Source organism: Equus caballus, chromosome 6, assembly GCF_041296265.1.
Source record: "Equus caballus isolate H_3958 breed thoroughbred chromosome 6, TB-T2T, whole genome shotgun sequence".
NCBI lineage: Eukaryota > Metazoa > Chordata > Mammalia > Perissodactyla > Equidae > Equus > Equus caballus.
The window spans coordinates 2,085,898-2,110,539 of record NC_091689.1 but is presented as its reverse complement, the minus strand read 5'-3'; the positions used below and the strand labels follow the sequence as shown (position 1 = coordinate 2,110,539).

General features: G+C 35.6%; 1 protein-coding gene across 6 annotated transcripts in view; it reads left to right on the top strand.

Annotated features, from left to right (window-relative positions):
* ERBB4 (erb-b2 receptor tyrosine kinase 4) overlaps positions 1 to 24,642 on the top strand; it is a 1,102,331-nt gene that overhangs the window by 1,042,810 nt on the left and 34,879 nt on the right. For all 6 annotated transcript variants that reach the window (XM_023644065.2, XM_023644064.2, XM_001488767.6 and 3 more), the window contains 5 exons: positions 13,417 to 13,572; positions 15,892 to 15,967; positions 19,432 to 19,578; positions 20,967 to 21,064; positions 22,461 to 22,631. In XM_023644065.2, coding sequence (XP_023499833.1) covers positions 13,417 to 13,572; positions 15,892 to 15,967; positions 19,432 to 19,578; positions 20,967 to 21,064; positions 22,461 to 22,631 — 648 coding nt within the window. The remainder of the gene's footprint in view (positions 1 to 13,416; positions 13,573 to 15,891; positions 15,968 to 19,431; positions 19,579 to 20,966; positions 21,065 to 22,460; positions 22,632 to 24,642) is intronic.

The following is a 24,642-nucleotide window of genomic DNA, read 5'->3' as shown; positions in this document are numbered from 1 at the left end:
TACGGACTTGTGGTTGTTGCTTGATAGGTGATCTTTGGGATTCAAAGCATTAAAGTATGTTTGAGAATGTCTGAGAAAATTGTACCTGGTTTGAAACGTGAAATTTTGGAAAGCGAGAATCATCTATAATGCAAAATGCTGGACAAAAAGGACAGTAATAATAATTAAGATGTTGAGTGTTTACTATTGCCCAGGCACTGTTCTAAGAGTTTTACATGTACTAGCTCATTTAATTCTCCTAACAACCTTATGAGAAAGTGCTATTATTATTCCTATTTTATAAATGAAGATACTGGCAAACTGAGTAACTAACACGGCTAAGCTGACACAGTTAGCTGCATTTAGTGAGTGGGTGAGCTAAGACTGGAGCCTGGGAGTCTTGTTTTAGAGCTAACACTCCTCAGTGTACTCCACTCTCTCTCAGGTGTCAAAGAGGGACAGGAACGGGCTGTTCTCTCAGAAGATGGTCTGTGTGATGTGTTTTTTCAACTTTCTTCCACATGAGGGATAAACGGCATAAATCTGTGAACTGGAGAGGGTCGCTGATGAAGAGGGCAGCTTTGAAATTCCAGTTTGGCACTGTACATGAGCAACACCCTGATTTCCCTAACTTTGCAGAAAAACAGATAGTATTTCACACAAAAACCCAAAATTTTCTGGAAGTAAGAATATTCACTAAGCACTTAGCAATATATATGCAAGTAAGCTTGAAAATAAGCAAATGTTTACCATCTGAAAAAAAAAAAGGAAAAAAGCGTGTATAATAAAAATCATAGCTGGGACTGACCTTGTGGCATAGTGGTTAGGTTAGGCACGTTCCACTTTGTCAGCCCATGTTCACAGGTTTGGATCCCAGGTGCGGACATATACCACTCATCAGCCGTGCTTTGCTGGCTCCCCACATATAAACTGGAGGAAGATTGGCAGAGATGCTAGCTCAGGCTAATCTTCCTCAGAAAATAACTACAACAACAGAAACAAAAAACATTACTAACAATAGAAAATTACTTCCAACAATGTTAAACATTTATTATACTTTTTCTGCTTCCTTTACTTTTAATTGTTATACAACTATATGTTGGTGAATATATTTACTATTGCTGGGGGTGTCTTCTCTTTTAACCTGGTGATTTTAGGCAATAGAAGGAGCATGCATGAATAGATGGAGTAGGGAAAGGAGGAAATCAATCAACTGACTACTCTTTATTGACTGTCTAAAGTGTGATGGAGTTGGTGAATGTGAGGAGGATCAAACTGAGTTATGTCATCTCAATAGGAGCACGCTATTCACAGCTCCAGGAAGTTACCAATCCATAAGGGTTTGCAGCAAAAGAATGAAAGGTGATCATATTTAATCTTTAACTTTTAGGATTTGAGCAACCAAAACATAGCTTTCTACTTTTATCACTTTACTGTTTAATTCTCTTAAAAATGGTTTTATAAACTAATCAGATGAGTAGATGAGTGCTCCATTGGAAATCAGATGTATTTAAGCTTTTTCTGCTCTTCACCTGAAACTGCTAACATTGGGTAATATGCTATATATAGTATTTCTAAATCTTGAGAATAGAAGATGCAGCCTAACGTATGAATATAAGTGTATGTTCTTTCTGCTATATAAAGTAACTGATTTAGCCATACACAGAAAGTTGTTTTAAAATGGTGCTTGATATTCTCAGGATTTAGTTTTAGATAGATATATAGGTAGACAGATAATATTGAGATAGAGAAAATGGGACATTGTGAGGTAATATAATAGAGAGACACAATCTACTTGGTAATGAAGGAAGTGACATCAAATTTGTGATCTAAGAGAGTGTTAGATTTACCCAAGTCTGTCTGAAGCATTATAGGAAGAGTGTAGCAATGCACGGTGAGGAGAGGTTCCAGGTAGAGGGAACAGTAAGTGCAAAAACAAAAGAGCCAAAGAATTCTCTGATTGGCTTGGGCCATAGAGTTCCACCTGAGGAATTCCAAGAAAAGAAGCTAGAATGACAAGCAAAGTCAAGTTGCTTGAGGATGTTTTTCTGCTGTAGGAGAGAAGATGTGGTTTAGTCCATGCACATGACAGCATGTTTGCATGTGTGCCTGTGTGCTGGAAGGTAGTGGAAGATGAGGAAATGATGGATAGTGCATGGGGTCAGAGGAGAGAATTAAGACACGAGAGATGCGTGCATCTTTCATGTCTACCTCTTGGACTAGGTCTGATCCTTTATAGGGTCAGGAGCTAAAGTTAATGAAGAAGTTTTTAAGGGGACTGTTTGAGACTAGAGTCTCAAAAATAGCTATTAATACAACTGGGGGCAAAATATGGCACAGCATTAAGAAGTGAGTAGAGCACCTCCCGAAGACCCTAAGGCTGTGTGGAAGACAGCAGGGCTCTGACGCAGTGAGGAGGATGGAAGGGCAGCAGTCACTGTTTTTTTCTTTTTTGAGGACTATTAGCCCTGAGCTAACATCTGCCACCAATCCTCCTCTACTTTATATGTGCAACTTCTGCCACAGCATAGCTTGACAAGCGATGCATAGGTCCATGCCGGGATCCAAACCAGTGAACTCCGGGTCACTGAAGTGGAATGTGTGAACTTAACCAGTGTGCCACTGGGCTGGCCCCTAGTTTTATCTATATTTTTAAAGTGTTTTGTGTTATTTCTTATACATAAATAGTATTAGGCATTAAATAAGATCATGTTTAACTCATTAAGCTTTTGTTAGATTCAAATGTGTTGCTATACATAATTTGGTTTATTGCTTCTCATTGTTGCATTAAAGTATGCACTCTAACTCAGAGACGTATAACATACAGAACACAGGCATGTTTTGTCAATTTATTGTCTATTTTCCTATCGGTGGGCGCCAACCTTACCTCCACTATGAACAAGACTAAATTGAACATTAACGCTATTTTAAAAATGATATATATCTGCTTAACAGTACAAATAATTTGCTATTCAGGACTGATTTTAGTGTAGCAGAATCTGGACAGACAACAATAGTAATAGTTACTGTGGAAGACACACCATGGAGAGGTTTCTTCTTAATTGAGAAGACTGAAATATTATGGGGAAGGCAAAATACAATTGTGTATGTTACCATTGTATATGTTTGCATATGTAAAATCGCTGGCATTCATTTAGGCACTCCGTGCCAGGGGACTATTTTAAGTGCTCTGTATATAGGAGCTCAGAAGAATCCAGTAAGATCTGTACTACTGTTATTCCCATTTTAAGACAAGGAAACAGATTCACAGAGAAGTAACATGACTTGCCCAAGGATGATAGCTTGTTCCTGACAGAGCTCAGAAGAACCAACATCTGATCGCAGGCAGCTTGACTCCAGAGACAACGATTTTACCCATCACACTCTATGACCATATACACAAAACGATAGTCAATAGATGATAAAACCACATATGAAACTAAGAGAAGACGGTGTGTATCACTGAATGATAGTTAGATAGACAATGGGTGCTCTAAGAACTCAATAATGGGAAAACTCTTGTACACAGTAAACATTTAAAACTTGTAAACAAACTCCTTTAGTTTTGCTAGGTTCCCTTAGGATGGTGCCTCTGGAAGCACTTTACCAACCAACATTTGTGGATTCAAGAATGTATCTTCAACAATCTGAAGGTTGCCTAGCATTTAACTGGCACTCAATACATGCTTGTGGTTGCATTAAATGAACGATAAGACCAAAATTTTGAAAGGCTGTTCAGGCAGTAGGATTTTTCTTTGCAGTGCAGGTGGAACAAATTTAAATGTCTACAATATTTGTGATGGGATGGAGGAAATCAAACCCTACAACCCTTAGGTCAAACCCCAGACAGTGATATTAGACTCCCAATAAGAATGAATGAGGATGCCATTTACATATTCCTGAGGCTGGCAGGCATAACAGATTTTTTTCTTCTTATTCCCTACATTTTCTTCAAGCATTTCTGTAGAAATTTCATTTCCCATCTTTGATAAGCTCTGGGAAATTTCCATTGGAAGAATTTGCAGGACAGCCTTCTTTGAGACTCAAAACTTCTCTTAGAGAAACAACAAAATAATAATAATAAAATAAACAAACAAACAGGTTAAAAAGCATGTGTGAGAAGCCACTGCTTTCCCACCAAATAAACTGCAGGTAAAATGCTTATCTGCCTGGATCAAGCATATACTAAACATGCTACAGTTTTCCCCTCTTGCTGACCTCTTGTCAATATGATGACTGTGGGAAGAGTGAATTGCATAGTGTCCACACTCTCAGAGAAGTGTACTTAAAATGGATTACTTCTGCTCCTTAGGCAGCTGATCAATAAAGATGTGGATTACAACGAGAACGGAGATGTCTGTGGGCTAGACTAGTTATCCTCTGTGTCTCTTTAGAAATTAATTAAAAATCAATGAAGTGTGCAACCTATTGATACAGCCACCTCTAGATTAACAGATAGAAGCTGAGCCTTTCTCTGAGCGTACACCATGTGCGAGCACAGTCAGACACCACAGGGAAGAGGTTGAATGTCTAACGCCTTAGTTATAACTGAGCAGAAACAGACCATCCCTAACATTCTCTAGTTTCATGGAGTTGCATGCTGCTGGTTGAAAACCATAAAGTTCAGTGGGTGGGAAAATGTATATACAGTTTTCCTTCTTAAGACAATTATATCAATTTTTATGAATTATTCTTATTACAAAGCAAAACTTCTACCATCATACAGAACTAAAGAATTTCAATAACATTTTCTTAAATGTGGCTTACTCATTTATGAGTAAGTTTAGTTATAACTGCTGAGTTCAGGTTGAGTTTAGCTATAACTGCTGAATATTTTTAAATAAGCATGTTCCTATGAAAAAACGTGAAATTCCTAGAACACTAAAAGCTCTCATGTGATGTGAGCCAATTTGGTATCCATATATAATGTGTCATTCAATTCAGTTCTGCCTCTGTCTTATTTGGATGCCAACAGACCTGGTCCACTATGCAAATGCTTGCCCAGCACACGTAAAACTCCCAGTGATAGTGCCTATATGCTCCCCTCTGGGAGTCACCCAGCTACTTCCCAACTGCCTGCTCTGACCCATGTTCCTCTTGCTCAGGTTCTTTCCTCCTTAAAATCCTCAAAAGGATGTGAATCACAGCTTCCAGTTTTTGTCTCAATCCCTCATGTTGATTTGGAAGCCCACTGGATGCATTCCCTTGTTTCAGCTGGTGCACTCTCCCTCTGACAGAATTCTAGGAGTGTTTTTTGTGCCTGTACAAGGACATAAGACAAAGGGACTCCTGCTTTAGACCTGGGCTCATTTTCTAGCCCAACCTCACCATAGAAGGGTCAAGTATCATCATGTAACTGAGGAACGAGGATGGTCTATCTTCATTTAAACTGGCAAGAAGTTGTTATCTGAGTTTCTGCTGTCTTCATAGGCTTCAGGATACATAAGGTGTCATAATAATAGCATAAATTTCACTGTTTCTTGGCCCAACCTGCTTGTAGGGCACCTGTAACTACTTGCCCCTTAGAAGTCTTTTCCAGATATTTCTGGAGTTTCCAGGGAGCCTCATAAATGATCTTGGTTCTTTATCTCAAGGCTCTTCACTGATACCCGCAGCCAGTAAACTCACAGCTGGAGCCCCTCTGGAAATGCTGATGTCTTTGCCTGGGCTGCTATCTCTCAGAGTTTCCAAAGTTGCAGCTTACCACAGTTCAAAACAGTGAATGCTAGGGCCAGCCCAGTGGCGCAGCAGTGAAGTTCACAAATTCCGCTTCAGTGGCCCTGGGTTTGTTGGTTTGGATCCCGGGTGTGGACCTACACACTGCTTGGCAAGCCATGCTGTGGCAGGCGTCCCACATATAAGTAGAGGAAGATGGGCACGGATGTTAGCTTAGGGTCAGTCCTCCTCAGCAAAAGGAAGAAGACTGGCAGCAGATGTTAGCTCAGGGCTAATCTTCCTCAAAAGAAAAAAAAAACATATAGATAGATAAAAATAAATAAATATTTGGATGATGGATTGGAAAGATATGCATTAAAAATACTGTTATGGTTATTTATGACAGATAGAAGAATGGGATTGGGGTGGAGTATAGAGGGGAACAATGATAATAGCATGCATGAATTATGGAGGATGATTAACTCAAAATTCTGTGTACTTGACATCCTGCAGGAAAACAAAGAAAAAAATTATACATTGCCTTATACTGGCTCCCAGAAAACCGTCTCTGAGACAGATTTGCACTCAGGAAGGTTTTTGGTGAGTGTCGTAAAGAACAACACCTATAAGGCAGTGAAAAAGCAGGATTAGGTAGAGGAAAAAGTTGGGATATGATGAAATTGCAGCAGAGGTTTCATCCAATCCCATGGGGTTTTCCCAGAACTAGAATAGCCCTTCATAATTGTCCAGAGGGGTGTGGCCTTCATAACTCTGCATGGACAAATGACTGGAGTCCCTCCTGTGACGGGGCAAAACCCCTGGAAAGCAGCTCTCTTTGCAGTTGGGTTGGGGGCGTCAATACCTCAAAACTAACGCTGCTGAGATCAGCAGCCAACAGTCCCAGAGGCTGAGAGGATGAGGATTTTGGTCCTGAAGAGGTTTCCGGGCAGCACATGACAGCATCTATGACACGCATATATATATATATATATATATATATATATATATATATATATATATATGTACAGGCATGCACACACACACATACGCACATTCAAATATATTATTGGGACTATTTGTGAAAAATATCTTTCAAATAGCAACAAATAATGCTCTCATTGCACCTTATTAAAACGACAGAAATTCAGTTGTCCTCAATATTTCAAAATTTTTTTAAGAACTGCAACCTAAACAATTCTCTTGAAGATCATAGGTGCAATTGGGAGATGTGAAAATTAACCATGAGTGTGAACTCAAAGCCAGTCTAAAACAGCCACGTGAAGCTGCTTCTATCCTTCCCAGCGGAATAATAGGAAGAACATTCATGGGCAAAGAGAGTGAGAAACAGAGGTTCCCACATCCAGCAGCGCTGAATAAGCAGCAGGTGTTTCAGCTGGCTGCCTTTTCCTTCTCTTACAGTGATCAAAGTGTATTTTTAATAAGAGGGATGAATTTGAGGTTATTTATTTAGCAAACACATGGTATCTTAGAATATTGAATGTTGTAGGTGCTTTACAAACATTAAGTTATTGAATCCTCAAGACAATCTTCAGGGTAGATGCTACCATCCCCATTTAATGGATAAGGAAAGTGAAACACACAAATAAATTAACTAAAGTCACACAGGTAGTAAGTAGCGGGAGTTTATTTTTTAGAGTCAGTCATCTTTAACACTGGATGCACTAAACTGACTTTTGCTAAACCGCTCCACGGTTCCCACTGAATGTTTGAAGTGAGAAATCTACTCTACTTCTTTCTTCACTGTTCTGTGTGTCTATTATTGGCCCACAATTTAATATTTTAGATAGATATATTTTACAGTTCCATCTATCATGGAATAAAAATTTAAAACCAGAGGACACCTCAAGATCGTTTAGGCCAATCTGTCACTTTTATAGGAGAAGTGAGACGAGTATCTGTTGTGATAAACCTAGTGAGCAGTGTGTCCAGGACTTCTTCTGTCTTGCAACACTCAGTTCTGTGTTCTTTCTAGTCTGCAATGAACCAGGTTTTGCTGGTTGTCTCAGTTGATTCAGGTCCAGAGCCCCGTTAATTTCCCTTCATGTACTATTTGGGTAACGTCATTGACTTCATCCAAAAAGGTCCCTTTCTTCCTTGAGCATACTCATATCTTTTGCTCTAACAGTAGAGAGCATTATACCTGGATCCTTTTCTCAGGGATAGAATTGCGTTTAGAAGGAAAGGTAGAAAACAGGAGCAATTTTCATTTGAAGCCAGCTTTCCTGAAGCTTCCCGTTATTAAGAAAGTTTCAGCTTATTAGAATGAAAACGGAAGAAAATGTACTCTTGCTAACTCCAGAGATTAATGCAAGTGAGAGCTGACAGCAGCTTGAAATTTTTAGCTTCACACATGTGTTTGATGAAATTGTCGTGTGGCCTATATATGGGAAGCAAATATTTATCGTCAGAAATAGTCTGGTCTCTCTTGACTTCTGTTAGCTTTCTGCAGCTGAGCAGAATACATTTTCACATTGGATTAAAACATAATAATGCGTTTTTTGCAAGACAGTTGTGGCTTAAATATAAGATTGAAAAGAAGGTCATTGCTAGGTGTTCGTCAATACCAGTATTTTAAAATTAAGTCAATCACTGATTTTTTCCATAGAGAGGTTTATGAGTCAATTCTAACCAGAGATTAAAACTTTAAATTCAATGGTAATAAAGTTATCATTGGATTTTGTATTAAAGTACGTTTAAGAAAGTCCAGAGTAAAATTTGACTTTCCCTAGCTAGTTTCTATTTATTGACACACATTTTAAGGGGTATGAGCAAAACAGAAAATAAGTTTTCTTTGAAAACGCATTAAAGCATACAGAGCAAGTATTAAAAAGTAAAAATTCTGAATGGTCTAGGTAATGGTAAATTCTGAATAGTTCGGTAAAATCAGATTTGTAGCACCTGGACCAAAAAGTAGACAAAATGACCCTAAAACACATCTACCAAAAAGTCCCCTCAGTGCTGAGTGATAAACAAGAGATGTTTTGGCTGAGCAAATCTACTGTTTTATTCACCCGTGGAAAACATTCTGCAGCACTGAAAACTCTTTGACCTATCTTGTTCACGACCTTCATCTTCACTGAATTCCTGAATCTGTGATATATTTATGAAGGGCACCAAATCTTTTAATAGTCACTAATTTTTCCTTCTTCTTGTAAGACAGCATTCTCAGATGAATCAATATTAAAATAATACTTTGAACAGTAATTATTATGAAATTTGTCTCCACACATTGATCATGATGGGTAGGTTACGGGTATATGTATCACCATTTGCAAACATTTATTGAAACCCACTGTGATGTATTAGCTGAGGCTCACAGATTTTCTGAAATAGGCAATTCAAGGTAATGAGGGAAAGTGATTTCTTGTTCATGCTGGGACTGGTGATACCCATCTGTGGAACAGTAAGAAAGCTTGCGTGTTATGCACTTACTCCATGCCAGTTACTATTTAAGTACTTTACTTGCATTAACCTATTTAATCATCACAACAACTGTGGGATATGTGCTATTATGGTCACTTGAGAGAGAAGTAATTGACAGAGAGGCTCAACTGTGAAAGCCACACAGCTATAACACGGCAGAGCTGGGGTTCAATTCAGGAAATTGACTCCAGAATCTGCACTCAAACCCATCCACCATCCTGTATACCCCGTGGCAAAAGCAAGAATTGAGTTTCCTATTTAAACAGTACAAATTCCTGCTAAATTATGAAAGGTTCTATAATTTAGCTTAATTTTAAGTATTAATACAAAGTTAATCACCTGCATTATGCCCTGAAATTTACAGAAATATCTAATAATATTTTTTTCTGCAAAAGCACTAGCATCTTTTAAAGCTATATGTTCACTATGCACATTAATCTCTACATACCCACACAACCTGTGACCCATCCAGAGAGAGAGTAGGCTCGAAACGTGGATGTCAGAGCCCCACAGCAAGGGGTCAAATGCCAGTTCTGCCAGTCATTAGATCAATGGCTTATAGCAGGTAACTAGACCTCTCTTAGTCTTCGTTTTCTCATATTTAAAATGGGATGAAAACAGTATGCATCTCGTAAGATTAAGTTAACCTGCCGATGTAGAAGAATTTAGTTTAATACCCACCATGTTCTGAATACACAGTCAACGTTGGCTGTGGTGGTTGTCAGTGTTGATATTCCCATAATGTGCTCCACCTTAGCTGGCATGGCAAGGGCATTGGAGTTGCCATAGGGCAGAGTAAGAGGTTTCTTTTCAATCGATGCAGCTTCCGTCTATCATAATGAATGACCCTTCTTTAATCATCTTCAAATTTCAAGGGACTTCACCCAGTTTATTTTTGTCACTGCTATTTCCAATAACTGTCTACCTCTTTATTTGTATCACACTCTTATTTAAGGAGTGGTTTTGTTTTGAGGGAATCTAGCAGGAATGTGACTAATGAGATCATCTGGTAAGAAAATCCCATCTTAGTGACTGTGATGTGGAGAAACCTATTGTGAGCAGTCCACAGACAATTCAACGCTAATTCAGAATGTGAAAGTAGAACTTACGGTGGCGGTTATAATGAAGTATTTGAAAGTGTGCATCTGTACAGTGATGTTTCATAGTTACAAAACAACCATATAAATGTATTTTGATGGTTTGGTAATGATATAGATGCTTCTGTTTTTATTTCTTTTAATTGTGGTCAGGTGGGTGGGAGAAACTGCATCGAGATTATCATCTGGTTTCCTGAATTGAGTTCTCATTATTTTAAAGGAAATACTTTTCTGGACAAATAGTTTTGAGGTTCAGGATAGGCTATCACTTGCTGAGGCTTTGTGTATAAAATATCAAAGAATTTGTGGACTGTTTGAAGTTTTGCCTGTAACATAGAATTTGTCATTAGAGTCTTAAGTTACTTGGTGAATATTAGTTCCCTATTGGTATAGCATATACTACTATTCCTGAACATGTTTAAGAAATATATATATATATATATATATATATATTTACATTAGGATGATAGTTAAATGAATCATTGTCCACCTAAATTGCAAAAGTCAAAAAGCAGATTCATTCTCAATTTTCTCTTCTCTTCATTATTTTCGGTCAATTATCCAGGATGGTTATTTTATTTTATATATTTATCTTGAAATTTCCTTTTCCTTAGTATTCTTTCTGGCCTAGTTTTGTTGAAGATTCAGACACTCTTGCATGTAGGAGCTGGATGAAATTATAACTGATAAAAGCAGAACTCCCTGAAAGTAATAGTGAGTTGTGGAATCCTGGCAAACTGGAGACCAGATGCTCTCAATGGGGTACAGTCAGTAATCAGCTGAAGAGGATGTTTGAAACTTGTCCAGCATTTGGGCCAAAAACATATATATGACAAATATATGTAGCACATGGACTGCCAATGCGTCACCTTTATTGTACACTCTCATCACTTTTCTTCTGCATTGTGGCAGTGGCTCCTGACTTCAGCTATATCTATGTCCAACCCATCCTCTATACTGGCACCAACTGATGTTTCCAAGACTCCGACGATGGTTGTGCCACTTTCCTTTTTCAAACAATGACTACATCACCACACTGAATACTGCATAAAATGCAAAGTCCAAATTCTCTACCATGACATAGAAGGGGCCTTTCTTGGATTTAACCTCTTCTTATTTTATCAGTCTCCCCACTCCCCACTTCCCCTCCTTTATCCATAAGGCTTTAGAAATACCGAATTACACACTTTTATCCAGGTACACCATGCTGGTGATACCCCTGTGCTTGTTCTCTCTAACTGCAATTTTCTCCTCACCTTGTCCAAATGGTGGCCATCATTCAAACCTTAGTTATGCCTCAGTCCCTCTCTGAAGTCTCCCCTCTCATGCACACATGCTGGTTATGCTACAAACGGTCCTCAAAATACAGCTGTCCCCAAATGCTTACATATATCACACCAATGTGCTCAAGTCTGTATTCCATATCTGCCCACTTCATTAATTAGCTTCTGTCCTCCTTTAGTTCCTAGACCTTCTCTCTTTTTTGTTTTTCTGGTTTCTAGCACAGTACCTGTACATAGTACGTGTTCTATAATTGTGTGGATCTGAGTATCAACTTGTTGCTAACATGCTTTCCACATTCTTATATGAAGGTGGTAAGAAAGAGAAAGAAGAATGTTTTTGTGGACTTTTTCTTAAAGGGACAAAATTATTGAAAACACTTTATCTTCATGGCAATAAGTCTACTTTTTGATCCGTTAAGTTATACAAGGGCTATATGTTTCCAGACTCACTTTATTCAAGGAAATTCCAATTTGGTGTGATCAAACAGAAAATACAGTTTAGGAAAGTGGGAAAAAACCTCATAAATCCCAGTCGTGGGTTGATTTCTGAAAACACCAATACATATGGTGTCACCCAACTGCTGACTGATTGGACCATATCAGGCAGTATCTCCACTGCTCGGGTTTAATGGGCATTTATATAGTATTTGGCTCATGATGATGTTTGAAGCAATCTTCTCTTTACAGTACACTGGGTATACGGTTCATTATTTTTTGACCTGTGTGATTTATGTGTCTGTTTTCCACAGCTCTTGTTTTGATATCAGCAACCATTAATCCTTCAAATCCTGCAGTTGTAATGTTAACTGCCAACAGCATTGATTTGCAATTGGTTTGAGAGTATGCTTCAACCATTTTACAATAATTCCGATTTGTTTTTGAATGACAACTTTTTTCCCACTGAAATCCTCAGATATAGAATTTCCCATAACTCTTCAATAAAAATAGGTTCACTTGAACAAAATATGTTTACCCTAATCTAGGCCTCTGAGTTCATTTCCTTGGTTTTATATAAACCTTTTTGTTAAGGCTAGTGTTTAATGACTTTTAGGTTCTGCTGGAATACAATTAATAATTATTGCTTCTATGGATTACTTTTAAAAATTTGTGTACATTCTAATATATATGTTATATATACATAGATAATATACATATATGTAACATGTATGTATATGTACATATAGATATACATGCATGTGTGTGCCTATACTGGGGCAAGAGCCAGCTATATCTCTGTTAGCGATTAGCAGTTCATTTTATTTTTAATTACCCTATATGTTTTATGAAGAAAACATATTAAAGGCTAATTTGAGGGTCATTACAAACTACGTAATTTCACTTGTGGGTTTTTATAATGACTGCTAATGTCATTCAAAATCATTTTTTAAATTAGGGCTTTTAATGCCCCTAGGGTATGCTTCATTTTTTGCATAATTAATAATAATAATATAATTCTTCAGCCTTGATAGAATCTATGGTGGTGATTTTGACACCATGAAACCATCATGTGAAATACTTTTTAAAATTGTGCATAGATGTATTTGTTTGGAGCAAGCACGTAGGGAGAAGACGATACAAAGCAGAAGTTATTGAGAAGAAAATAGTTAGGAACGTGTGGGTCAGTCTGAGTGGATGCCAGCTTATCTACTAGGACACGTGCACACCTCACTGATGAAAGGGTCTGCTAAAGAATATCAAGTCTCCTGAAAAAATCATCTAACATTTAGCTCATGTGCAGGTCACGCATCCTTCTTTATAGAACTTTAGGGGGAAAAGGCCAAAAGCTGTTTGTGGTTTGCTTTTTAATCCCAGGTTTCCCTAATTTTGAAAACATTCCAGGATTCTGACTTCAGTTAGAGGAATCAAACACTTTCAACTGAGCGCTTAGAAACTCCTTTTTAGACACAGGCAAGCCTAGGCATTAGCTGACTTCCGTTGGGGAACTCGGTGTTTTTCAGGGAATGATGTACCTGGAAGAAAGGCGGCTCGTTCATCGGGACTTGGCAGCCCGTAATGTCTTAGTGAAATCTCCAAACCATGTGAAAATCACAGATTTTGGACTAGCCAGACTCTTGGAAGGAGACGAAAAAGAGTATAACGCTGACGGAGGAAAGGTGAGTATCTTTTTGAGAGCAATATTGCTGGAAAATATAGTATAATATCCTTTTATCTTTTTATATGTTATAGGAAGAAGCCAATAAGCCTGAGGTTTAAGAAATGATAAAGTCCCAGTTCTACCATTTGCCTTCTCTCCTGCGCAGGGTAAAAAATGTATATATAGAATAAATTACTAAATTTCATTTCTGAGAAGTAGCTAAAATAAGACAGTGTGTGACTGGATCCACATGGTCCCTTATGTCAGGTCCAGTGTTGGGAAGTGGGTGGATCCATAGGAACTCTAGAAATTACACTTCCATCCAGGGCCATAGAAATTGTTTCATTGATCTAAGAACATAGGACTGACTATTACAGAGAGACACAACTTCTCTCTCGTAGACTAGAGAGAAGTTTGGCTACTACCAAGAACCATAACTCATTGGAAAATTGGTCATCCTATTTAACTTCTAATCCTCCCATACCAGATACAACAGATTCTTCTTACCTGGCTCTATTTTTTCAGTTTTTATCATAGTGTATGATTTCCCAGTTTACTTTATTTATTGTCTGACTGTCTCCACTAGAATGTAAGCTACTATATCCTAGACATCTGAACAGTGGCACTGGCTCTTCTCCGTTTTCTGACTCTCCTGTGTTCCTGCCTCTCTCAAGGACCATATGGTCTCAGTCTATGCCTTAGTTCCAGCTCTTATCTTTCCTCATTAACCCACAGTTTAGCTTGTCGTCTTTGGCGAACCAACGAAGATATCTCCACTTCATGTGGCGGTCCCTCTAGCTAGACCTGGGAAGACTTAGATCAGAAGAGGCCAAATGAAATAAGCAAATGAAACCTTAACCTACGGTGACCTATAAGCTTATGCTAACAAAAGAAGTTGTTCATATGTCATAAAAATATGTTTATGATGAGCCTTGTTCATGTGGGCTGTCCTAATATATATTATAAATATTTTGCAATGATATGTTTCCAAATGCTTATCATTGATTTTTACCCTAAACTGTTATATAACTATATATATTCAAATCTTATCAGAAGGCAAAGGGACACAAAATTTATTTTTTAAAAAACTCCAGTTTTATAGTGTTATCTGTTTTTTCCTTGATTTTTATTGGCCTATTTTGCCTATTTACTACAAAATTGCAACAGTTTGAGACCACAGTTTTGAAATTCATTACAAGATTGCACAGAAGTAGAAGTCTATAAATCACATGACTTCACTTGTCTTGAGAACACGCAGCTGTAAGATTTGTCTAAAGCAAGATTCATTACAGCTTTGAATGCCTAGTAACCATTAAGTCTTTATCAAGCCACCTGTGATTTAAAACTACTTCTTTACCACAAAGTCCGTAGTCCATAAAGTCGGCTAACTCTTTGCCCATGGGGAAATTGCTTTCAATGTGTCTCTGTTCCCTCTCACTGAATACCATGATTCTGTCATGGAGTTACCTTGGCGTCACCTTGGTGAGCAGCCAACCTCATGATTTCAAAGACCGATTTCATTTTAAGCTTTCAACTGCAAAGTGGAAGTGTTTATCTTTATTCCATAGAATCTAATTATGTCCCAGCTGTATAATGCTGTCCTTCGTAGCTGAAACTCATTCTGCTGACCCACCATCAGCAGGCTGTGAGTTGAGTTGTTTTTCTTGTAGTGACGGTGGGTTTGTACTGATCCTCTCACATTCTTTCATATAATTCCTATTTTGAAAATGGTACATATTTTCAATACTGACTAACCAAGATGAGGGAGGTCATTTGTGGCTGGGGGACAAAGCAAGGCTAACTTCGGAATTCATTATTTTAGGTTTTTAGTGATCAAATTATATGAGAGGAGAAGGAAGGGGCAAGTGTAGAAAGGGTCCATTGTACCAGTGGCCTGAAATTTGTCTAAGAGTGAAAGGGATGACTGAAAATATAAGGAATCTCATACTCTGGGAAAAAATATAATATGACCACATTTTTACAAGTGCATTGTTAGATGTTTAGAATTGATATTATGAATCATAATATTAGCTAGTAACTTAATTATCAACATTGACTAAGAACTATAGCAAGTGATACTTATTGCTTTATTTTTCATTATTTATGAAACTTTTAAAAAATAAATATATCTTTAGGTTAATTCACTTTATAAATTTTAAATATTCAATTCATTTGTTCCTGTATTAAAAAATAACATTTGTATTTATATTTATTTTATATTTACACACACAATTGAAAAATACAATTTAGATGAATCTGGAGACCCACATTTAGGAAATAAATGTAAAAAATGACGTTTTATATAACTGTAAAACTTTCACTTCTTATTTCTCTGTAGATGCCAATTAAGTGGATGGCTCTGGAGTGTATACACTATAGGAAATTCACCCACCAGAGTGATGTTTGGAGCTATGGTAAATAAATCTTCCTTGTGAATTAAGGCTTTAAAGGCAAAGATAAATATATTAAGTTCATGTAAAACATCATGAGCCAAATTACTTTATTGTGTTGGAAATACCTATTTATAAGTTTTCTTTCCTCAAGAAACAAACTCTTTGCTCTTCCATTAAAAAAACAAAACTCTAAACATTATTGTTACCTGCCTTTTTTTGTTATTTTTGGGGTCTTTAGAAAGTAATACATTGATATCTCTGTTGAGTTGTCTGCCATAACCTTTGGGTTGGTAGCAATTTGTCTGATCGTTTTGACAGGACAAAAAAGAACCACCAATTTTAGTTTAGGGATAATTTTATAGAATCTCATGGCCTTAATTTTCAACAACTCTTTGATAACATAACTCTGCATGCAATGAATGTTAAAATTTTTTTTAAAAAGCTTTTTTTTTTGCATATGGGAATTTCTGTTTTATAGTATGAAAATAACGATTATTGTTACAACAAAGAACATTACTAAAAGCAGTAGGTGAGAAGAACAAATGTGACATAAGAGAAAGGACTGTTAACTGCAGCTTTGATTCTAATTTCCAAACCAATTTTGGGGTCAACAGATATATTGTAGGGTGAATAATATGAACTGGAAAATTTTGTGATTTTAAAAATTAGAACATTTATTTAACTGCATTTAACTCAGTTGTTGAGATGAGCTACTTAGCATCTATCTAACTATTTACAACTTAAGTCCATCCAGGTATTAGTAAGAGGGAATCAACACCTTTTCTAAGCTTAAAATATATCATCTAAAAGTAGCATTTCTTACAAATAAAAAGCGCAATATCCATTTAAGTAAAAAGGTGGTGGTGAGACATAAAAAGCACAGTACAATTTATTCTACTCAAATTTAAGCTTAGTTTTATATATACAATTTTTCTTTTTAGAAAAAAAGAATTAAGCTATTTCATCACTAGACAATGTATGCCTCTTATCTAGAAAAGCATAAATTATCTTTAAAAAAAGTTGAGACATTTCTATAAAGTGTTTTTTCCCGTCACACGTGTATGTCATAGGAGGTGTTAACATTTCCATGAAGGCTTCATGTATTCTACTCAGATTAAAAGTAGAAAGTGTGTGTTAGACAAGTACAGGGAACTGCTTGACAAAACTTAGTTATTACACTGTAAGGACTAAATAGAAAAACTATATAAAAATCTCTCTATATGATAGATTTATATGTTACACATTAGCAGATAGATAAGCACTTATATATTACATAATATAGATTAACATATGTTGTATAATATAAATAGATTTATAATTATATTTTGTATGATATATTTATATATTATCATATATAATTTTTTCTCTTTTTTTCTTCTTATATTTCCCTGAATTAAATGTGGCAATCTACTGCGTGCAAATTTTAAATGACCTCTAAAACAAGTTAAAAAAATATATGTAAATGTTGGCAGGGCAATCACATTTTTAATAGTAAAATTTATCTTTGGGGGAAAATCCTGTCACTCAGGCTGTAATGTTTATCTTCATGCTGAGTTACAAGATCTCTTAGGAGCTATTCAGTAAAAAGAGAGAGAGAGAGAGATAGACAGACAGCACTCTGTTTTGAAGCATAGACCAGGTCATCAATCCATATTCACAAGGCATTTTAAGATTTTTACAATATATCATAGTTGCTTGCAAAAGGCATATAAGGCAGGGAAAGATACATAATCTTGTTTATAGTGCACCTTTGTGGAAAATTGTCACTGGGTATGTCTTTATTTTCATAAAAATAAATATCCATCAGCTATGGTTTATATCTTCAAATGATAGAATTGTATTGTATGTTTTGAGGATGTTTCTGATTTAGTTTTCTTGAGATTGTCCTTCTACACAAAACCGTCTCTTTTTAAGCCTATTCTGTCATCATTCCTGAAAAATATAATTAGACTATTATTGGCAAGAGTGGGAACTTTGATAAAACAAAAGGAGAAAAGTTTTTGTGTTTAGATGTTTATTTTTATTATATTTTCTACTATTTTTATTTTCAATTGCTTCGCATTTTGCTTATATTAGAAGTTCCGATAGAGATATGAGAGCATCTATTTTGTCTTAATAAAATGTTCTCATTAAATACATATTCTATACCTGTGACTGACTGAATAGAAACGGACAGTCATCCACTTCTTAGCTTATTCCAGCCTGCCTCATGGACACTAAGTTTAAATTATTGGTTCTATGGAGTCATTCTCTAATATGCAAAATTAATAAAGATCAAATAGTTAAATTGTGTCATAGTTACATGTTTACATTGTATCTAAAAATCATAAGATGTAAATATCAATAAAAAATGAGGTAGTTAATGATTCTATTATGAAAGATAATTTGAAGTTCACATATACATTTGTATTTTAAGCTTCATATTTTTATCAATCAATGAGAACTGTTATGGATTAAAGTAAACTTACGTTTGAATAAATAATTCATTACAGATGGCAGTGGAAAAGAAAACATAGCACTCATAAACGGATTTTATATTAAAAGATACCTATATATATGCATTAGTCAAAATTCACTTAGTAATACTATTTTGCCCAGATGGCTATTTTTGAACTTACAATCTTCATACTTAAGAAAAATGCAACTTTTTAACTGCATAATTATTAGATCATAAAGAATAGATTTGTAGTGTATATATTATTGCTCACGTCAGAATCATTATTATTATCAAAGCTGGCTATTTACATGCTAATATTTAGGGTTATTTGCCTTTACAGAGGAAATCAGTATTCTGATGATTCAAGAAGGTCACTTCATTGTCTAAGGAATAAACTATTATTGATTCTCTTCAATGTCATTATGCTCACTTCATATTTATTGTATCGTATGTATGGATCGTTTGTCACTCAGGCTCTCATATGGGCTAAAGAAATGAATCTGTTTTGCTCCACTTGTTCTCTTTGTGTTAGTTAAAAAAAAAAGCCACAATTATCTACCATAACATAAGGCAATCATTCTGGAACCCCAGCTCAGCCTTCAGCGCTTTTAATAGAGAAAATGTTAATCAAAATTAGTCAATATCAGATTTTACCTGTGATCATATTTACTTGGTACTGAATATACGTGTATATGGTGAATATATTGTTTTATGGGCTCTAATGTGGTGTAGTGAAACTTTACTTGGGTGAGCAAGCATTAGTATTACTTATACGTAGAAATGGGGGAACAGATTCTGTATTCTGATGTCCACTCTGAATTGGCTCTGCTACCCATTAAAAATTTCAAGACAGTAATAAGAGAACTGAATTTCCCACAAGGATTTGGGCATTGGGCTTCTCATAATGGACATAGGAATCTGAAGAGCCTTTCTTTGGATTCTTTTTGATTGCCCTCTAGGCAGTGTTTCTTTTTCCACTGACATATTGCTGGGTTGTTCAAAGGATGTTGTTAGATATGCTTATGTAGGAATTTGATCTCCAATTTAGGAGTCACTATTTGGGAACTGATGACCTTTGGAGGAAAACCCTACGATGGAATTCCAACCCGAGAAATCCCTGATTTATTAGAGAAAGGAGAACGTTTGCCCCAGCCTCCCATCTGCACTATTGATGTCTACATGGTCATGGTCAAATGTAAGATTGCAAAATAAATTTATCATCACTGTCATCATTCTTAGTAAAATAATACTGCAGATTGACTGCATAATGTTGCTGTGTATTGAAAAATATAAACATTCAAGATAATTACGAAAGGAGCATGTCAAAACATGTTTTTATTATGAATATTAACGTAAAGCAATATCATGCTTGCACGCTATAATGTCAAAATTATATGACTCTTACTCTTCTTAGTCATGTCACTTTCATTCTCATTTCCATGACAGTCAAATTGTCTGTCATAAAGACAAAATGTAATTAGTCACAATAATGTTAGTAATCTTTATGGGAAAATCACAGACTAAATAAATGATCTAAATAGAAAGAAAGCTTGAAACTGATAGTTCAAAAAATGAATTAAATGGAAATAGGTTTACCAGTTTTAGTCAACAGGAAATTAGCAGGGCAGAGTGGGAAATGGGAAGAAATGAGTCTACATTGAACTAAAAACATTATGAATGTTGACTTTTATTCAATTTGATCATTTGTTTACATCTAACTATTACCTTTTCTCCGTTCTATGCCCCAGACACATATGTATTATAAATGTGTTTTGGAAGCCTAGGCTCTTAATTTAAATAGAATTAGGGAAGTCTCTTGAGTTTCTGACTTAATTTAAGTGAGATTAACGTTCAGCAATCTTTCTTGTGTAATCTGGGGTTTTCCCCTTTTGATTTACACAGAGTTAGCACAGAAACAAACTGGTGAAGGTGAAAAAGCAACTTATTAATAAGAGACTTTGGACCCAGGTCTGCTCAGATTTATATTCATGACATGTGTGATACATTCTGACAGTGAGAGAAGGAATAAAAAATGTGCTTTCCAGTTCAGGTCAGCATGCCCTTTCCTCTAAGCATAGTTTTATTTACTCAATATTTAGTTAGAAAGAAACTGATACCTCACTGCGAAGTTAACCTTTTTCAGTTTCAATAGTTCCAGAAACACCTATTTTCTCATTAGCATCTTGGCATCAATAGCATTTTTTCTTTTAAGTAGATGCTTACAGAATATAGAGCATTTGAGCTTTGTCAAAAGAGAAACAATTCAGGTGACATTAATGATGTATAAAATAACACCCCAAAACATCCCAGAACAAGAATAAAAACTGAACTCCCAAAAAAGAAGAAACAAGCTTTATAGCTTTTATAGCTGAATATAGTATATTACATTTAGTTATGAATATCAACAAAGTGAGATACAGCCTCCCTTATTGTATTGTTTCTTTCATTAGCTTTCTTTGTTTTTCCGATCGTTATTATTAAAATACATTTTCAGAACTTAGCCTATATTTTCATGAAATTTACATCTCACGTCTTCTCCTAATTGTGGATATACTGACTCTTTCATTGTGTGTGAATTTCTAGGTTGGATGATTGATGCTGACAGTAGACCTAAATTTAAAGAACTGGCCGCTGAATTTTCGAGGATGGCTCGAGACCCTCAGAGATATCTAGTTATTCAGGTTGGTACATTTGACTTAGATTTTTAAGAATATCTCAATGGGAAGCTCACTACAAAATATGAATAATATCTGGACTTTGGAACTGTGGGAATCACCACTCTCAAGTCAATTAACTAAGCAGAACATCATGTGAAATGACTTATGGAAAGAGCCTTTTACTTGATGTCAGAACCACCTCTAAGCATCTTCCCTTGGTACTCGTGCCTCTGCTGTTGAACAACTAGGTAATTATGATTACCCAGATACATAACAAGGCCTTCATCCTCAGACAAGCCTTCTAGCACTCTGCTTTTTATTAACTTTAAATGGAAGTCATGTTCATTATTATAATCCTCCCTTTTCAGACTAAATCAAAGATGGATTTTTGTTTTAATCTTGCCGATGTCTGAAGAGAATGAATTAAAAGTATCAATATATTGACATTTAACTTCCTAGAAAAATGTTTTTCCATATGTTTTGTTTTGGGAGGTATTCAATATTCAAGCAATGAGTTAGATTCAAACTATTATATATCCGCATGTACATATGTAGATATGAATTATATGTACATATGAATCAAATAACAGGTCAAAAGAACATTTTTACCTTTAGCACTAGAAAAAGTGGATTGGATAATGTAAAAATTGTAATATATTTCTCTATGATTATTCTTACCTAAACCATAAACAAATGAACCTTGTATTGCACTGAGCTAATTTTCCTCAATAAAACAAGGTAGCCTTTATCTTCATATCAATGGTCTGGTATGCAGATAAAAGCCAGGTTTTAAAAGATAATGATTTCCAGCTGGCCTTTTCCCAAATTAATTTTCATGAACAAATTATTTACAAAAGTATCACATAACTTTGAAAAAATAAAAATATATATATGATAAATAGGTGAGGTAAGAAAGAGTATAATAAGCATTTTGGCACTTGCACTGTGATTTCGAACGCTATCACTTTAACAATTTTGTGCTATAGAACAAATCAGGGAGCCTATGCATCCTGATAACTCTACACTATCAAACCAGTGGAATAAAATAAAGATTGATAAGTCAATTGCCCTTTATTATTTACTCTTAAAGTCACAGCCCAAATGCCATCTTGCAATAAAGCTTACCATTATTCTCAGATCTGAAATGGATTACACCAAAACAGCATAGCATTCTGCTTTATTCATCTCTAATGGCATTTACCACATTTTTCTTGTATTAAATTTGTTTATCTTACCCTGTCATATCTAAATATGTTAAAGTCTTCTTTATGCCTGGTAGTTGTGCTAAAGGATTATTTTTTTAAATGTGTACATGAATTTTCCACCATTTATTTTGACACGACATAAATTTGCTGCAAAGACCACAAATTTAGATGAAGGAAGAATCACTTTTGTCTGTGTCTGATGGGCAATCCTCTAGGGTGATGATCGTATGAAACTTCCCAGTCCAAACGACAGCAAGTTCTTTCAGAATCTCTTGGATGAAGAGGATTTAGAGGATATGATGGATGCTGAGGAATACCTGGTCCCTCAGGCTTTCAACATCCCACCTCCCATCTATACTTCCAGAGCAAGAATTGACTCAAATAGGGTAAGAAGTAATTATATACCACTTCTTATATTACCTATGAGAAACAGAATCATGTAAATATATTATAAGCACTAAAATTATGAAATAATTATCTAGCACAAATCAGTGTGACTCCTAGATTAAAAACATACCATACCAACAAAAGATATGACAAGTTTGCCATATGTAGTTAATTTTGGAAGACAAGCATGGGCAATACAATATTCACTCTGAAACATCCCCAAGATTTCCAAAGGAGATAAGCTTTTTTGTCTTAAATGAGGTAAGCCTTAATTTTTAAAAATCTGCAACAAATTCCAACTAATAAAACTGTACATGTTTATAAGTAAATGAAAATTCTTACCAAAATAGGCTTTCTACTTTTCTTTCTTAATAAGATGATATGACTTATTAGTCAAGAAGTAATACAAGTACAGCTCTCTTCGTTCACTTAGAAGACGTTAAATATTTTCTGTCAAGTTGAAGTAGAAACAGAAAACTGCGCAATCCTTGAACTAAATCAATCACATTCGGTGGACTGCTGAATTGTTTCTAAGATATAGATTTAAGTTTTGAAAGAAGCTTCTGAAAAGAATTTACATTTCATTTTAAATATTAAGCCCACTCTATATGAATACCATTCTTTCTCTGAAAACTGTCAATCCGTGTGTTCATTCATTTATTTTTAAAAATTCATTCATCGTTCTTTCAGTATGTATTGAGTACCTCTGCCTGTGAGGCATTATTAGACACTTGAGAGTCAAAGAATTTTGACATAAATCCTGCCTTCAAGAAATGCCCAGGTTAATGAAAGAGTCACACAGATATAGAGACAGACCACAGCATGATAATTGTTATAATCAAGTGTTCATTGGCCAGTATGGAGAAGCAGTAAAATAATGTTTGGAATCAATTTCTCCCATTGATAAGACATAAACACCATGCTTAATTTCTTCTAGAAGGCAATTCTTTTCTCTTACTCGCCTTCTCCATCTGAGAACATCACCATAGCTAGCGGAACAAATAGCATCCTATTTGTCTTGATCATGAGCATAAGAAAACTTTCAAGTTGCTGCTCATTCTCTAAAAATCAAGTTATTTGCTGTATTTCAGATTGACAGCAATAAGAAAATAATGCTCACCTAGAGTTTACCATGTATCAACACATATATATAGTCTCTTAATCCTTACAGCAATCCCATGATTATTATCTCCACCTTACAAATGAAGAAACTTGTCACAGAGTTAAATGATTTGGCTGGTGTCACACAGTTAGCCAGTGGAAGAGCAGAATTCTAACGTAAGCAGTTGCCTCTACCACACATACTGTTGCTTCAAAGTTATTGGAACATGTTATTTTCATGCTATGGTTGTTTTTCTTGGAATCAACCTCAGTGTCTGAGATACATGTGGTTTGAGAAATTTCCCAAGAGATTTTCTTATAAAATGCATGCCCCAGCCTGTCCTATGCCTTTTGCCCATCCACCCCCATCAGGAGGGTCTGAGACAGAAAGAGGCAAAGACGGAGACCTCAATTAATTTTTGTTTTCTATGAAAAATATGTCTTGCAGCCCAACGGGGAGGAGATATAAGTAAAAGTCTTAAAAATGAAACCAACTAATAGATATTGAACATCAGCCTTTTCTTTATGGGAAGGAACGAAGTCTAAGATGTGTAAAGGAGGTGTTTTTTTCTCTGTACACTTAGTGAAATGGTCAAATTATAACTTTGGTATTTATATTTTTTTGTGCCAAATATTACTTTCATTAAAACAGGGAAATGTCAAGAAAATAGTTTTTCTTCCTTAACATGAAATGTTATAAAGGCCAGGAGCTTGAATCTTTTCTTTTCATAAGGATCCTCAAATTCTAACTTTCTGTTTATTTTAGTTTATGCTCAGTGCAAGGAATTGTTCATAAAGACTTGAGTTAATGGAAACAAAGTAGAAGCCACATTAGAAATGATTTGGCCTTTAGTCTTCATCTCTTATTCCACATTATTATTTAAACAATGTTATCTGTAAATTTATTTT